This window comes from Equus asinus, chromosome X (assembly GCF_041296235.1).
Source record: "Equus asinus isolate D_3611 breed Donkey chromosome X, EquAss-T2T_v2, whole genome shotgun sequence".
NCBI lineage: Eukaryota > Metazoa > Chordata > Mammalia > Perissodactyla > Equidae > Equus > Equus asinus.
Genome location: NC_091820.1, coordinates 140,759,461 through 140,776,215, shown reverse-complemented (window position 1 = coordinate 140,776,215; position 16,755 = coordinate 140,759,461). Strand labels below are relative to the sequence as shown.

The window sequence follows — 16,755 nt, the reverse complement described above, 5'->3', positions numbered from 1 at the left end:
AATTTTGTACAATGTGCCCTGACCAAAAGAATGCTTTAACTTACCCAAATGGTCTTTCTCCATAAGATAAAGCAGTTAAACTGATTTTATGAATGAATCTAGGAAGAACTTGGCTATGCTGCACTGGCACCACTGCCCTTCCCATAAACTGAGAGTTTCATAGAAACTATTTTCCCTATATGCTTTTAGGATTATGTTCTGCCAGTGAAATGAACTCACATGAGACTTGGAAAGCAGAAGGGAGGTGGAGGCCAATACTCTGAAGGTCAGGGCAATCAGACATGAAGATGCTAATAGGCCTGGAGTACCCTAAATTTTTCTCAATCTCCACCACTCCACATCCAACTCACCCTCCTGACTACTGGCCTTGCTGACCAATTGCGGCCACAAGTCAGGTACTTGACATCAGGTCTACTGAGGCTGTGGCTTCCACAAACCTTTCCACATGTCCCTCTTCACGCACCCACTTTGGCAAACAGACATGTAGGGATTCTCACATTTTCCAGCAAGCTTCAACCTGTCTGTCCACTAGTGGCAGTGTTTCAAGTGAAAATACTTAGGACTGTTCCTCTGATCCCTGGCAGCTCCCTTTCAGACCTTCCCTTCCCAGTTTGTCACACAGCTGTGTAAGCTTGAATCCTGTATTAAACCCCTTGTTTCCATAATACTTGGCACTGTTTTCCTCACTGAATTCAAACTGAATCATAGGTCAAGCACCAGCACCACCAGCACCACCATTCCAAGTAATTTATTATTCTTGAAAAGATGGAGCTGTCAGAAACAGACCTGCTTCTAATGTAAAACACTGTAGGAGAGCCTAGGGTTGCTATTATTGTTGCTACATCCATTCCCACCAAGATACCCTGGGAAGCAACCCAATTTCTTCACCCATCTCGAGGCCAGGAAAGATAGGTACCAGCAGAGTTAAGCAAGGAGGAAACTTTTTCTGATGTAAGCCATGTCCATTCATTCTGAAGGAAACTTACAGATTGTGACACTATTTGACCTTGTAGCCAAGGGTTTGAAGTAAAAAGAAATAGCTTGTGCTGCTTCTTTCCTTGTTCATGACAACCAAATAAAAAGCCATCTTTTTTTTTATTCTAAGTGTTTGGTTAGGGAGTGCATACTTCAGTTGAAACCTGAAGGAGGCCTGCAGAGAAGTTAAATGGGCTGTTTTCTTGTTTCTCTAGCCTGTACAAAAACATATTCTACTGTTCCTGACTTCAGTTACCTAAGTTCAAAGGCCCCAAGTGACTGATTATTATCTTGTTGTGGCCCAGCTTTTTGTACATTTGATCTTTGGCCCTTTTTACTGTTTGCTTAGCTAGACCTGTTTGCTGTAATCAATTATTCGCTCCCACCCTCTCATACCTTCCTTTGAGCCATGCCTTCCAACTTTAGATAGATTTTCCAGAATTGTGTTGAATCAGATTACAATTCCTGAGGGTTTTTTTCTGTTGTTTCAATCATGGTCTCAGGATGATAGTTGTGGAGGCTGTGTGGTCATTTCAGGATTTTTCATTGGTTTTAGTATGGCCTACTTATGTTTTTAAAGTTTTTTTGTGTCTTTGGTTTTGAAAATATTTTATACACCTGAGACAATGCTATAGCTCTTTACTGAAAGGTTCCAGGTCACAAATAAGCAACCTATTGTATTACTTTTAAATTTTATTAATGCATCATTTAAAACAAGATATGTGCTTTAAAAAAGCATTCTTATACATAAATAGACCAAGGGACAGTTACATAATTTATCCCTAAAACATGCACATCATTTTTATTCAGGTGTGTATAAGAAAGGGAAATAAGCTTTAAGTCTTTCTCTTTGGATTAAAGACATTTGGAAATTATTATTCAGGAATGCTAAATGTTTTCCTGGAACAAACGTGTTTTCCAATAGGAAATGGTGATGTAATTAAAAGGCATTAGTGTTGATAAACAAGACTGGAAAAACTGGAAAAACAGTTGTGTTATGCATGATTACCAGGAATAGTTCCAGTGAGCCTAAAATATGTGAAATAAATGAATCAGCATGATTCAAAAGATTTAGATGGAAGACCAGGTAGCATGAGGAAGATTATGTGACACATATATATTCAAGGCACATGACTAGGCTAAACAGGTGGCTAGGGTTTATAGACTAATTTGTTCTTTCATTGGGAAAACAGTCACATGTAAAAAAATTTCCATTTACTGGCATTTACTGATAAATAAATGCAGTTATATCTAGGGCAGCAAATGTCCTTTCAGATACACACCAAAAGTACATACTAGCTAACAGATGTCAGAGTAGCTGAAGCAGTATGATTACACTCCAGTTTTCACACTCCAGTTAAATGTATGTTAAACTGTCTTGTATTGTTTCCATATATCATAACGTCAATGCTGAAGTTTCACAAAAGAATTCTTCAAAACTAGGCAGATTAAAGATCTTATTAAACCACAAAAGATGTTCAAATTATTATTCATCAGCAGTCAAACCCAAACCTTGGAGTTGACTGTTGACTATACTCAGCTTGGGCTTTTCTCGGACTTAAAAAAATTTCCCACATGACCTCCCTTCATACAGCTAGAATGCTAGCACATCCACTGTGGTTCTCTTCTTTTTCTCTGGTGAGTCAGAGGAATTTGCTTCCCCATTCCCTCTACGACCCATTCTATTAACTACATATTTGCCCTAAATATCCACTACAGAAAAAGGAACATATAGAAAACCACAACCTTCAACGATATTTAAACCATCATATCCTCAAATCAACTGCAATTGGGAAACAGGATATCAAGCACTGTGAGGTTTGTAAATGGTCAAACTTTCTTCCCGAAAGTGAATACTAAGAAGACAAGGATAATTCCATGTGCTTCTAATGGGCTAGCAAAATGTTCTCCATATGACTGAGATAAAATGTTTAATACTCTACTTGCTTGGGTTCCTAGAAACAAGCAGCATCAACAATTTAATTACAATTCCCCAAATAACAATTCTCCATTTATATTATTTTCAAGCACCTAAAACTCTTCAATAACAAAAGACATTAAAATGAGATGTTAGCAATACTATATGTCTCTTAAATACTTTTGTGTGCACATACAAACTTCACCCACAGTTTCAGTAGACAGCTCATAAGACTGGTGGTTTCCCCCTTGGTATCAGCTTTCTGCAATTACAAACGAAAATGTTTCTCTAAGTAGATGACGCTAGTTAATGAACCAAAGAAATAAAAAGCCTTTTTAAGGCTACTGCTGCAATAAATGGTTCAATCTGAAGTGCACAGGAATAAATTGGTAGATAGGACAAAGATAAATCTGGAGGCATAGAACAAGATTAAAAAAAAGAAAAAGCAAGAAGAGGGTTGAAGAGACTGACAGACACCATCTGTCAGTATTAAAAGGCTTGAATCACATGGACTGCTTTTAACTCCTTGTTCTCTGATACCCTTGGTTAACGACAACTTTTGCTTTTTTATTTCTTCACACAGCTTGGCCATGTAAATCCACCACAGAGAGGTGACACAATGATATAGATGAACACCTGGAAGGAGGGAGAAAGCAATTTTATTTTCTTGACTCTATCGTAGGCTCCTAAATAATATAAAGCAAAGTAAAGACCTATTAACAAATACTGGTTCCATTAGAGTGGCAGCTGCATAATAATACAATGCACTAATCAAGTATTTTCAAAGACAGAAATGCAATTAAAATTATCCTTTCTGATATAACTCTCACCTACTTGAATTCCACTATGCTCTCTTAAGAGGGAGAGAAAGCAATGAAATTGATGTTCTTCACTGGGAACTAGGCAGAATCAAGCTGTATGAGCAACTCTTACTGAAACATTAATAGTCAAAAAGATAAATTACCGTAATTCCCTTTAAGTATGATTTTATTATTAAGTACATTTTTAGGTTTTACACATGAATTAATTTTTCATTATTAGCATGATAAAAAATACGAAGAAGCATGAGTAGAGACTCTACATCTATATCACCTATGAACAAGAATGTTGCTATGAATCTTTCTGCAGATAATAACACAATAATTATAATTATCAAATCAAAGGAAAGCTAATGACACAAGTAACACAGCAAAAAGGCTAGTTCTATTATAGATGTGTTACCTTTGATTTATAGTAATTTTAAATAATGCTATTTTAATAGTATATGCTTGCTCATATTATGATATTCCAAAAAATACATTTATTTTAAACATTAGGCTCATTGCATTAAATTAGCCATTTTATTTTGCTTTAAATTACAACTTTTTGAGATATTTAAGTGACTGACTTCATTACTCACATGCTTGGGAAACATACATTTATCAATTCCATACTCCCTCCCAAAAGTCAGCAAATGTTCTGCCTTACTTCTCTACAAATGTTGGGGGACAGTTACACCAAATTCTGGTTATTAATAAATAAGTTAAACTACTCACATCATATTCACACACACTCACACAGATAGTCCAATTTAATATACAGTTGACTATTTGCCACAACCGAAATATAAGGATTTTTAAAGCTAAAGCACAATATATCAGGTTAACAACACCTTTGGCAAAGCAGTGCCCTGCATAGGCAATAAGTAATCAATAAATACAAACTGAATTGAACAATAATGCAGCTTCATAAATCAATATAAATTCACAGATCAAAGAAGAAGGAAGAAGCTAAGCTGAGAAGCCTAGAATGCTCCACCTGAGGATCCTGAGCAAGGAGACATTCAAGGCCATGGCACAATTTCCACTATAACTGACAGATCTGTGACCCTTCTCTGTTAGGTAGGTCCAGCTGCCGAAGGTGGTGGACCTTTGACAGTGGTCGAGAAGCGGAAGCCAAGTCACAGGTATCTGCTTGGAGTTAACTTTGGGCTTCTGCAAATGACAAGAGGATGGAGAGGAAAGGCTGCTTTGCCCAGCCACTAACTGCCCCCAAAGTAAAGCATCTCCCTCACCCTGCATAGAGTGGTGGCTCTCAAACTTTTGGGTCAGGACCTCTTAACACTCTCAAAAGTTAGTGAGGACTCCAAAGATCTCTTGCTTGTGGGGTTGTAACTATTAACGCTTATCATATTAGAAATGAAATTTTTAAAAAGTACATATATAATTCATTTAAAAATAAAAATAATAAACCCATTACATATAAACATGACTATATTTCTATAAGGTCAGTTGTACGTCAACTTGGCTACCCTATAGTGTGCAGTAATTTAACCAAACACTAATCTAGGTGATGTTGTATTTTGTAGATCTGATTAAAGCTCACAAAGTTGACTTTAAGTAAGGCAGATTATCCCACATAATCTGAATGAGCCTGATTCAATCAGTTAAAAGGCCTTAAGAGCAGAGCTGAGGTTTCATTGAAGAAGAAATTCTGCCTGTGAATTACAGATTTGCTCCTGCCCCAGAGGTCTAGCCTGACCTTCCTGACAGCCTGCCCTACAGATTTCAGACTTGCCTAGCCAGCTCCTGCCATTGTGTAAACTAATTCCTTGTGATATATCTCTTAATATATATCCAAAGAAATTCAAGGAGTCTCTCTGTTAACAAGTACAAGTTCCATTAAAAAAGGGTTAAAGTAAGAATAATAAGAGTTCTTAGAAATTTAAAACATGGCTCTGAAAAATAAATAGAAGAGTTGGATAGCAGAATGGACAGCGCTGAAAATGAAATTAGTTTGCTGGAAGAGTTAGCTGACTAATTCTCCCAGAATGCAATGTGAAAAAGGAGTTTAAACATATTAAAATGGTTATTAGACATGCAGGATAGTTCAAAGAGGTCCAATATCTGTTTACATAGGGTTTCCAAAAGGAGAACAGCATATAGACTAATTTATATTTATAGACAACAGAACTACTAAATATTAGAAAATTGAACTCATCATGCATTAAAAGAATAGTACATAATGATCTCTTAGTATTTATCCTAGAAATGAAAGGATAATTATAAGTGTATTTATGAATGTAACTCAATACATTCATATTAAATGTAAATAGTCACATTATCAATTCACTGGGCAGAGAAATATTTCCTAAAATTAATTCCTGATAAAAACTTTTAGCAATCTAGAAATAAAAGTTCTTTAATTGGATAAAAAAATATCTAAGAATTCATAGTAAATATTGTTCTTATAAATGAAATATTAGAAGCATTCCAATTAAAACCAGGAACTAAATAAAGATGCCCATTCACATCAAAATTATTCAACATTGCTAGTAAATACAAAAAATATATATAAAATTATATAAATGTGTGTGTGTGTGTGTGTGTATATATATATATATATATATATACAAATTTGATGAGGTTAAAATTATTAACAGATGCTATCAAAATTCACCTATAGCAGGGATCAGCAAACTACAGCCCCTGGCCTGTGAGCTAACAGTGGTTTTTAGACTTTTAAAGGATTGTTTTAAAAAAGGAAGAATATGTGAGAGAGACTACATGGGGCCCACAAAGCCTAAAATATTTACTATCTGGCACTTGACAGAACGTTTGCTGACTCCTGACCTATAGCATACAGAAGAATCAAGTAACAAACTATTGCAACTAATAAGAGATATGCAAGGTCACCAGACACAAAATAAATCAACTAGAAAAGAGAAAACAGAAATAAAGAAATAGAGTCAAGTATAAAATAGAACTATAATTAGAAAATATGGAATCAATTAGAAAATGTAATTTTAAAAGAATCTTATTTTGGTAGTGACAAAAATGTTAAACATCCAGGAATATTTGGAATGCCTTGCATGACGTCTTACACACAGGAATTCTCAACAGGGAGAAGGGGTCTAAGCAGAGATAATATTTCATAATGACTTTAAAGGAAAGCCACTGCCTGGTCACGTGTTTCACCATTAAAAGTTATATGTAGCTCATCTCGGAGTGCTGATCGTTGACAAAGAATTCCAGCACCTAATTTTTTAGAGATTGAAAAATAAAATCACACACTAAAAAGACAAAAACTTACAATTGATACGATGATGATGATGATAGTGAGCTTGAGATTCTTCATACACATGGCTCGGGCAAGATTTCTGCTGGTTGTTTTGAAGGTGACAGACTAGAAAAAAAGCATGAATTGCTTGATCCTTGGAACCGATTACATGACTGATTTGGAATAATACCTGTAAAACTTTTACTTTCATTAATTCTGTTGAAGTAGCAATGTTCTTTACCCTTCCCCTCTCTTCACAGGTAGAGGGTGGCCATTCGTAATGACTAGTTCTCAAAAGCAGGACACTGCCAGGTCTATAGTAAGCAGTATGAGCCTGCTGGAAAAGTTTCCCTCCTCCTTATTCTACACTGAAGCAACGCACATGACGTCGAGCACCAGAAGTGGTTCTTCCCGCTAGTCGAAAAGCCTTTTCCTCTTTATGCTTCCAATAAGAAAGGCTCCTTTTAAGCCAGTCAGATGCAAAAACATTTGTCTATTCTGCCCAGGATAATCCTGGGCTTTTGAGCCATAAAAGCCTGTTTAATTTCCATAAGAAGATATGTATTTACTTGTATGAGGGCCAAAAGAACTTCACTCCCTTCAGTTATCCATTTGCTTTTGCAACATCAATTTCTCAATATCTACTGAACCATTCCCACTAGGACATTAGGCAATTTAAAACAAACAAAAAAATTCCTAATAGACCAGCAATTCCACTCCTAGGTATATGCCCAATAGAAATGAATGCACAAGTTTACCAAAAGACACACAAAAATGTTTCCAACTGCACTACTTGTCTTATCTCCAAACTGGAAATGATCCAAATGCCCATCAACTATACTGTGTAGTAAAGAACTTAACCTTGCCCCAAAAGGGGTCTGATCTTTGCCCTCAGCTTCTAGGAGGTAATCTTTGCTTGCCTGGGGGCCACAGGCTCACCAAATAGTAGCAATGTGATTTAGGGTGGGGACTACTCACTCAAAAAAGACCAACAATATGATTTAGGGTAGGGACTTTGGGTCACACCTAGAGGAGCCAGAGACTAGTGACTAAGATCAAGCAAGTAGGCAGTCAATCGTGCCCATGTAATGAAACTTCAATAAAAACTGAACACCAAGGCTTGGGCAAGCTTCCCCATTGGATAATACTCCATGTGTGTTGTCACACATCTATGCTGGGAAAGTAACATGTCCTGATTCCATGGGGAGAGGACAACAGAAGCTCTGGGTTTGGTACCTCCCTGAACTCCATCCTATGTGCTTCTTCCATTGGCTGAGCTTAATCGGTATCCTTTGCCTGTAATACACCATAACTGTGAGTACAACAGCTTTCATTAAAGTTCTGTGAGTCCTTCTAGTGAATTATCAAACCTAAGGGTGGTTTTTGGAACAGACAAACTTGCAGTTGGCGTCAGAACTAAAGGAGACCTTGAGGACCATGCACTCTAAACTGTATAGTTGATGAACTTCTCAGTTGCCTAAACTCTTCGTAATTACTCACAAACTAAATCACAAGAAAGAAGTAGTGAGCAATGAAACTAATAAATCTAAATATAGTTATGTGATTCAATAGGTTAAGGCAGACATTCCTTCATAATCTTCAGGTCAATATTTCAACACTGACAAATCACCTATTCAAAACCAGTTCAGCTATAAAGAATAATTGTTACACCTTACCAAAGCTTCCTTTGGGGATGCAGGGGGGTGGGGGCGGGTGTAGGTAGAAGAGAACAAGAAGAAGATATAAAAATCCCTGTGAGAATGACAAGAGCAAGCTAACCAGCCTAAGGCCTCTTCACTCCATGCAGATGGTTTCAGTAGTAACTGATAATGCACCATTAAGAAACGGGCAAAGGACTTGAATAATTTCTCCAAAGAACACATACTAGCAGCCAATAAGCACATTGGAAAGACGCTCAACATCATTAGTCATCAGGGAAATGCAAACCAAAATCACAATGAGATACCACTTTATACCCATCAGAATGGCTATAATTAAAAGAAGGAAAGTAACAAATATTGGTGAGGATGTAGAAAAACTGGTACCTTGCTGGTGGGAATGCAAAATGGTGCAGCAGCTACGGAAAACAGTTTGGCAGTCCCTCAAAAAGCTAAACATGGAATTACCATATGGCCCAGCAACTGTACTCCTAGGTATAGACCCAAAGGAATTGAAAGCAAGGACTTGAACAGATAGTTGTATGCCAATGTTCATAGCAGCATTATTCACAATAGCTCAAAGATGGAAACAACTCAAAGTTCCATCAACAGATACATGGATAAATAAAATGTGGTAAATAAATACAACGGAATCTTATTCAGTCATAAAAAGAAATGAAGTTCTGATATATGTTACCACATGGATGAGACTTGAAAATATGCTAAGTGAAATAAGCCAAATGCAAAAGGAAAAATATTATAAGATTCCACTTATATGAGGTACCTAGAATAGGTAAATTCACAGAGACAGAAAGTAGATTAGAGGTTACCAGGTACTGGGGGTAGTGGTAATGAGGAATTATTGATTAACAGTTATGGAATTTGTTTGGGATGATGACAAAGTTTTGGAAACAGATAGTGGTGATGGTTGCACAGCACTGTGAATGTAATGAATGTCACTGGATTACACACTTCAAAATGGTTAAAATGACAAATGTTATATATATTTCACCACAATTTAAAAATTATAATGTAATATATCCATATATAATATAATAAATCCACTGAACTGTACACTTTAAATGAGTCAACTGTATGGTCGGTGAATTACTTACCAATAAAGAAATAATTCAATAAAGCTGTTAAAAACCCAAGAGGTTATAAAATGAAACAACTTTTAAAATATCTGAGTAAGTATACAAAAGAAAGAAAAAGAGGAACAATGAGGATGGAGCAAATAAGAACCAAGGAGCAACATACCGTACTTAAACCCAACTCCATCAATACTTACATTACACATAAGTGGAATAAACACTGCAATTATAAATATATTTCATATATTCAAGAAGGTAGAGGAAAGGATGCACATGTTAAATAGACACACGGAAGATATAAAAAAGATTCAAATCAAACTTGTAGAGATGCAAAATACACAAGATGGGAGTAATAGCAGATTACAAACTGCAGAAGAAAAGACAGGTAAACTTGAAGACATAGCAATAGAAACTATCCTAAATGAAACAAAGAAAAAAATAGACTGAAAAAAATGAACAGAGCATCAGTGAGTTGTGGGACAACGTCAAGTGACTTAATGTACATGTAATTGGAGTCCTAGAAGGAGAGGAGAGGACAGGAAAAGAAAAATATTTGAAAAAATAATGGCTGAATGTTTGACGAAAACTACAAACCCACAGCTCAACAAACCCAAAGCTGAAGAAAACTACAATAAGGCATATATTATAACCAAATTTCTTAAAACCAATGATAAAATCTTAAAAGAACTCAGAGGAAATAAAATACATTATGTACGTAGGAATGACAGTAGAATTTTTGTCAGAAGCAATGTAAAAGACAGTGATAAAACATCTTTAAAATATTGAAAAAAACATTAACCTAGAATTCTATACTGTGAAAATATCTTTAAAAAAAGGAAGTGAAATAAAGACTTTTCAGACATATAAATACTGAAAGAATTCATCACTAGCAGACCTGCACTACAAGAAATCCTATGGGCAAAAAAGAAAATGACAGGGGATGGAAATCCAGATCTACACAAAAGAATGAAGAGAGTTACCAGAAATCATAACACCATGAGTAAATAGAAAAGATGTTTTTCTTATTCTTTAAATCTCTTTAAAAGATAACTGTTGAGGGGGTTGGCCCCGTGGCCGAGTGGTTAAGTTCGCGCGCTCTGCTGCAGGCAGCCCAGTGTTTCATTGGTTCGAATCCTGGGCGCGGACATGGCACTGCTCATCAGACCACGCTGAGGCAGCGTCCCACATGCCACAACTAGAAGGACCCACAACGAAGAATATACAACTATGTACCGGGGGGCTTTGGGGAGAAAAAGGAAATAATAAAATCTTAAAAAAAAAAAAAAAAGATAACTGTTGAACCAAAAAAACAACAATGTATTGCGAGGTTTATAATACATGTGTAAATAAAAATATGACAAAAATAGCATCAAGACCAGGAAGGGAAAATGGAAGTATACTACCTTAAGGTTTTTAGACTATCTGTGAAGTGGAATAAAACCACTCAGAGGTAGACTATGATAAGTTAAAGACTTATACCATAAACCCTAAAGCAATCACAAAGTAAGAAAACAAAGAGTTATAGCTAATAAGCCAGGGGAGGTAAAAATGAAATTTAAAAAGTACTCAGTCGAACATAAGGCAGAAAAAGAGGGAGAGGGGAACAAAGAATAGATGGTACAAATAGGAAACAAATAGCAAAATGGTACATATAAAACCTTCCCACAAAGAAAACTCCAGGCTGAGACTGCTTCACTGGTGAATTTTTCCAAACAGCTAATACCAATAGTCTCAAAATGCTTTTGGAGCATAGAGAGGTAACACTTTGCAATTTGTTTTATGAGGCCAGTATATCCCTGATACCAAAGCCTAAAAAGAAGAATACATTATAGACCAACATCCCTTATGAACACAGATGCAAAATTCCTGAACAAATCAATAGCAAATCCAATAAGGTATTATAAAAATATTATAATCCTCTCAATAGATAGAGAAAAAACATCTGATAAAATTCATGAATAAAACTCAAATGAGGAATTGAAGGGAACTTCTTCCACCTGATAAAGGGTACCTATAAAAAACCTACAGCTAACAACATAATTGGTAAAAATATTGAATTTTTTACCATAAGATGTGCTACATGCAAGAATGTCCACTGTCATCACTTGTATTCACTATTGTGTAGAAAGTTCTACTCAGTGCAGTAAGGCAAGAAAAAGAAATAAAAGGAAGGAATCTATAAAAAAGGTATTAGAACTAAAGAGTGAATTTTGCAAAGTTGCAGGATACAAACCTGGTCAATATATAAAAACCAGTTTCATTTCTATGTATTAGTGATAAAAACTGGAAAATGAAATTTAAAAATTTACAATAGAATACAAAAACAGGAAATTCTCGAGTAAATTTCACAGAATATGTATAAGACTTGTGCACCAAAAAATACAAAATACTACTGAAAACAATTAAGTCCTACAAAAAAGCAGCGAAATGGCATATTTATAGGCAGGAAGACTCAGTGCCATCAGGATACCAATTCTCCCTAAACTGACCTATTGATTAAATGCAATCACAATCAAAGATACAAGTTTTTTTTAAAGGATGGAAAATAACAAGCTTATTTTGAAACATAAATGGAAATGTAAAGGACCTAAAATAGTGAAGACAAGCCTGGATAAGAACATAGTTGGAAGACATAGGGAATTCTATAAAGCTATAGTTATCAATACAGTGTGGTACTGGCATAAAAGTAGACAAAAAGATCAATGAACAAAATATAGAATTCAGAATTAAAGCCCTACAGAGGAGAATGGATAAACAAATTGTGGTAAGTAGATCTATACAAGCAGTACAAAATAATAAAAAAGAATAAACTATTACTACATTCAAAAATATACTAGTGATTGAAAGAGGCCAGATACACACAACATGATTCCATTTCTATACATTTTAAGAATAGGCAGAACATTATCTAGGGTGTTGTAAGTCCGAAAACTGGTTACCTCTGTTGGGGAATATCAACTGGAAGGGCATGAGGCAGCCTTCAGAGGTGCTGGAAATGTTTTATATCTTGATCTAGGTTGCGGTTACATGGGTATAGACATATGTAAAAAATAACTGAGCTTTACACCTATTAAAAGTAGTACACTTGCTGCACTTTATTGTATGTATTTTATTCCTCCATGAAGACACTTCTTAGTTAATGAATACTGTTTGCTATTTTGGGTCATGTAGTCAACAACATTAAGAAGACTTTTATTTAGAAAGTACAGACTATACCACACCAATACTTACTGGTCAAACACAGACCACTCCAGCTAAAAAGGGTAATCTTCAGAGATTAAGAATAGCTAAGAGATGGACTGGAAGTACCAAAGAAATTAGTCTGCTGATCTGAGATGACATACTTCTTTGCCCTCTTTGCCTTCCAGCAATGGGTTACAAAGTGAGCCATTATAGAACTCTGGTGTTTTGACTTCCTGTGTGGTGCCACCCTTCCTCCAATTACCTTGTGCTTTGATGAAAACACTGTTATCCTCCTAAGACCTACTGTTAATAGATGTCTCTGTAAAACTAACAGTAAACATTTAAATAGCTCTTACTACGTACCAGACACTGTTAGGTACTCTGTATGCATTATATGATTTAACCCTCAAAACACTATGAAGTAGGCACATCTCCATTTTACAGATGATGACAACTGAGGCAGAGAGGTTAACTTGCCTAAGGTCACACAACTAGTAAGTGGCAGAGATGGGATTCAATTAGCAGCCTGACTCTAGAGCTTGTGCTCTTAACCACTAGAATCTAACTACCAGTAAGAATGAACATCATTCACTGATCCGTTTCAATGTGTAAACTTCTAGTCTGCATTTAAATTTGTAATTGTGTGGACCCAAACTGTAGGTGATCTCTGCCCTCCTTCTAATTCACTGTATATCTTACCATCTTTCTTCAAAACTTTCATGCACTAACCAGATGGAAAATGCAAAGATACATGTAATTGTAGCATAAGTAGGTCACAGGGACACACTGACCCCTTTAAGGTTCATTGGCCATTCCCAATCCCTGCCTCTTGTTTGATACAAGAAAAGATCAAGCTGTCAGAGTAAGCAAGAAAGTGACTGAACTGTCCAGTTTTCGGGATTCACACTGGGTCACAACTAGCCTGCACATTTATTTGTTTCATGTTTTACAAAATGTACAGAGAACAGACTGGTATATGCAGCTGAGATGCTAAATTACGTAGGCATCAATTGCGAAGAATTGTTTCTGTATATTAAGTATGTTTTCCAAACCAAACCTTCCTTAATGGCTATCAATGGACCATGGCTTTTTTTCTACCCCTTATTGTTATCCTTATTATCATAATGGAATCAGATAATGGAGGTTAGAAAGTAAAAAAACACTAAAGTACTAAATTTAAGACATTTCCCTACTATGTTAGCCATCAACCACAGTTTCTCTACTTTACATCCTGAAAAATATTATCATATCCCATACTTACAGAATCCACGAGATTTTCTGTTTTATCTATCAATAATTCCAATCTTTCTCCTCGCTGAGCTACCAGATCTGAAAATATTGAGAAAAGATCATGTTTATATTAAAAATCTGCTATTTTTCTCTTTAAGCAAAATCTGATTTTAAGTATAGTTGGTATTCTTGACAACTCACATTTAGCACAGAAGAGCTTATATTTTTAAGACTTTAGTAAATCTTATCAACTAAAGTGGAGGTTGGCAGACTTTTCTGCAAAGGGCCAGATAGTAAATATTTTAGGCTTTGTGGGCCAAATGGTCTCAGTTACAATCACTCAATTCTGTGAGACAGAGACAATATGTAAACAAATGGGTATGACTGTGTTCCAATGAAAATGTATGTAGAAAAACAGGCCAGATTTGATCCAAGGGCTGTAGTTTGCAAACCCCTAAATTAAGAGCATGATCTGAGAGTAAAAAAAACAAAACAGAACCCTTAAAATGAATGAGAGTTGGATACTTCCAGAATTGTGGTGTAAGGAGCTCCACAGACCCTCTCTCCAACAAAACAACCATAACTGGTAAAAATTATAAAAACAAACAAACAATAACCACCATTTAAAGTCTCTGAAAACTGTGAATGTCCTAAGTACATACAGCAAATAGAGAAACATTTATCCAAGAAAATCAACTAATTCTCAGTAAAAACAGTGAGAGTCTATGGCATTTGAGCCTTGACCTGCTCCATCCCTCAGCTCAGTGAGATGGAAGCTCCACTCCTGCAAAGTAAAGCCTGGGAGCTCTCTTTCCCCCAAGGTCCCAGTCAAAGGCTATACTTTCTCCCCAGGAAGGGCAAGCATTTCTCCCCCAACTCCACCCCATCCCCAACTCTATGATGCAGAAACTCTATTCCAGCAAGGCAAGGCTAATAGGTCTGGGGCTCCCTTCCTCCACCTAGCCCCCACACATAGGGCAGAAGCTCTGCCTCAGGTGGCAGGCTAAGAATACTGGGCCCTGAGTGCTCCTGGCTCGACTTACTCATAGAGTGGAGGTTTCACACTGGGAAAGGCAAGCCAAGAAGACTACTCCACTGGTAGAACAAGGGTGTCACTCCAAGAGAAGCAGTCCACTGTCCCTATCCAGAGTTCCAGAGCAGTGGCTCAGAGACTGTTCCCAGGGAGAGAAGCAGGCCTTAAGAACAGAGAGCTTTCCCTAAGAGGACAGACTTTATTTGGAACAGAGTATGGGGAAGTTCAAGTCTAAGGGTGCTGTCAAAAACAATGGAGATTTTGGATATAAACAATTAAGATGAGCCTGGTAGCTTTACAAAAACAAGCTAAACTATAGACCAGCTAGAAGTTTAACAGAGAGTATCAGGGGAAGACAGCTTAGAAGAACCCTCTTGAGGTCAGAACAAGCATCTAAGAATGGCCTCAAAGACAAGGGAGCCCAAAACTAGATCAGACTGCAGCAATCTATGTTGGGGGAACTATTGGGAAAAAATAGAGCAATTAGCCTGCAATTACTGGAAGCTAACAGCTGGGTGAGACATCAATAGGGGCAGATCAGCTAGAAGCTTAACAGGGAGATTGGGAAAAGAGACACTCAAAGAGAGCCATGTCATTCCAGGGTGGCAGTGCACATGCCCAAGGTTGTTCCCTCTGAGAAGTGACATTAGAGGCTGCACACTGTGGGAAAAATAGACTTCAAAGAAAAGTTCCAACTAAACAAACAAGCCAACAACAAAGCCTGGGGGTTAGGAATCAGTACCCAGAGTTGCTACAATACATTGTCTAAAATGTCCAGTTTTCAAGAAAAAATAATAAGCTATGAAAAGAAACAGGAAAGCAACATCCATACACAGGAAAAAGAATTGAGATTAGAAGCTTACTTTGAGGGGGCTCAGCTACTGGACTCAACAATGGAATGAAATTTGAAATCAGTAACAGAAGGAAAACTTATGGGATGAAGTGAAAGCAGTACATGAAAGGAAATTTATAGCAGTAAACACTTACATTAAAGACAAGAAAGATGTTCTAAGACTGAATTTTGTCCTCCTAAATTCATACACTGAGGCCCTAATCCCCTCCCCTCAATGTGATGGTATTTGGAGATGGGGCCTTTGGGAGATCATTAGGTTTAGATGAGGCCATGAGGGCTTACAACAGGATTAGTGCCCTTATAAGAAGAGACACCAGAGCGCTTGCCCTCTGTCTTACTTTCTACCATGTGAGGACACAGTGAGAAGGTGCCACTTTCATGTCGGGAAGAATTTTCACCAAAACCTGACCATGCAGGCACCCTGATCTTGGACTTCTGGCCTCCAGAACCATGAGAAAATAAATTTTTGTTGTTTACGTCACCCAGTCTATGGTAACTGTTTACTGTAGTCTGAGTAGACTAAGACAAAAGATCTGAAATTAATAACCTAAATTTCCACCTTAAGGAACTGAAAAAAGAGTAAATTAAATCCAAAGCTAACAAGAGGGAAGAAAATAATAAAGATTAGAGCAGAAAAAAATGAAATACAGAACAAACAATAGAGAGAATCAATGAAAGCAAAAGTAGGTTTTTTGAAAAGATCAACAAAATTGACAAACATTTGCATAAATTGACCAAGAAGAAAAGAGAAGACTCAAATTACCAAAATAATC

The 16,755-nt window shown here is 36.6% G+C and overlaps 1 protein-coding gene across 1 annotated transcript in view; it reads right to left on the bottom strand.

The window, feature by feature from the left end:
• Positions 1–1,650: 1,650 nt before the first annotated feature.
• VAMP7 (vesicle associated membrane protein 7) overlaps positions 1,651–16,755 on the bottom strand; it is a 43,941-nt gene continuing 28,836 nt past the window's right edge. Inside the window, exons 6-8 of the mRNA XM_014834716.3 lie at positions 14,128–14,195; positions 6,965–7,057; positions 1,651–3,529 (exon numbers count right to left, since the gene is read on the bottom strand). Of these exons, the coding sequence (XP_014690202.1) occupies positions 3,461–3,529; positions 6,965–7,057; positions 14,128–14,195 (230 nt within the window). The 3' untranslated portion in view covers positions 1,651–3,460. The remainder of the gene's footprint in view (positions 3,530–6,964; positions 7,058–14,127; positions 14,196–16,755) is intronic.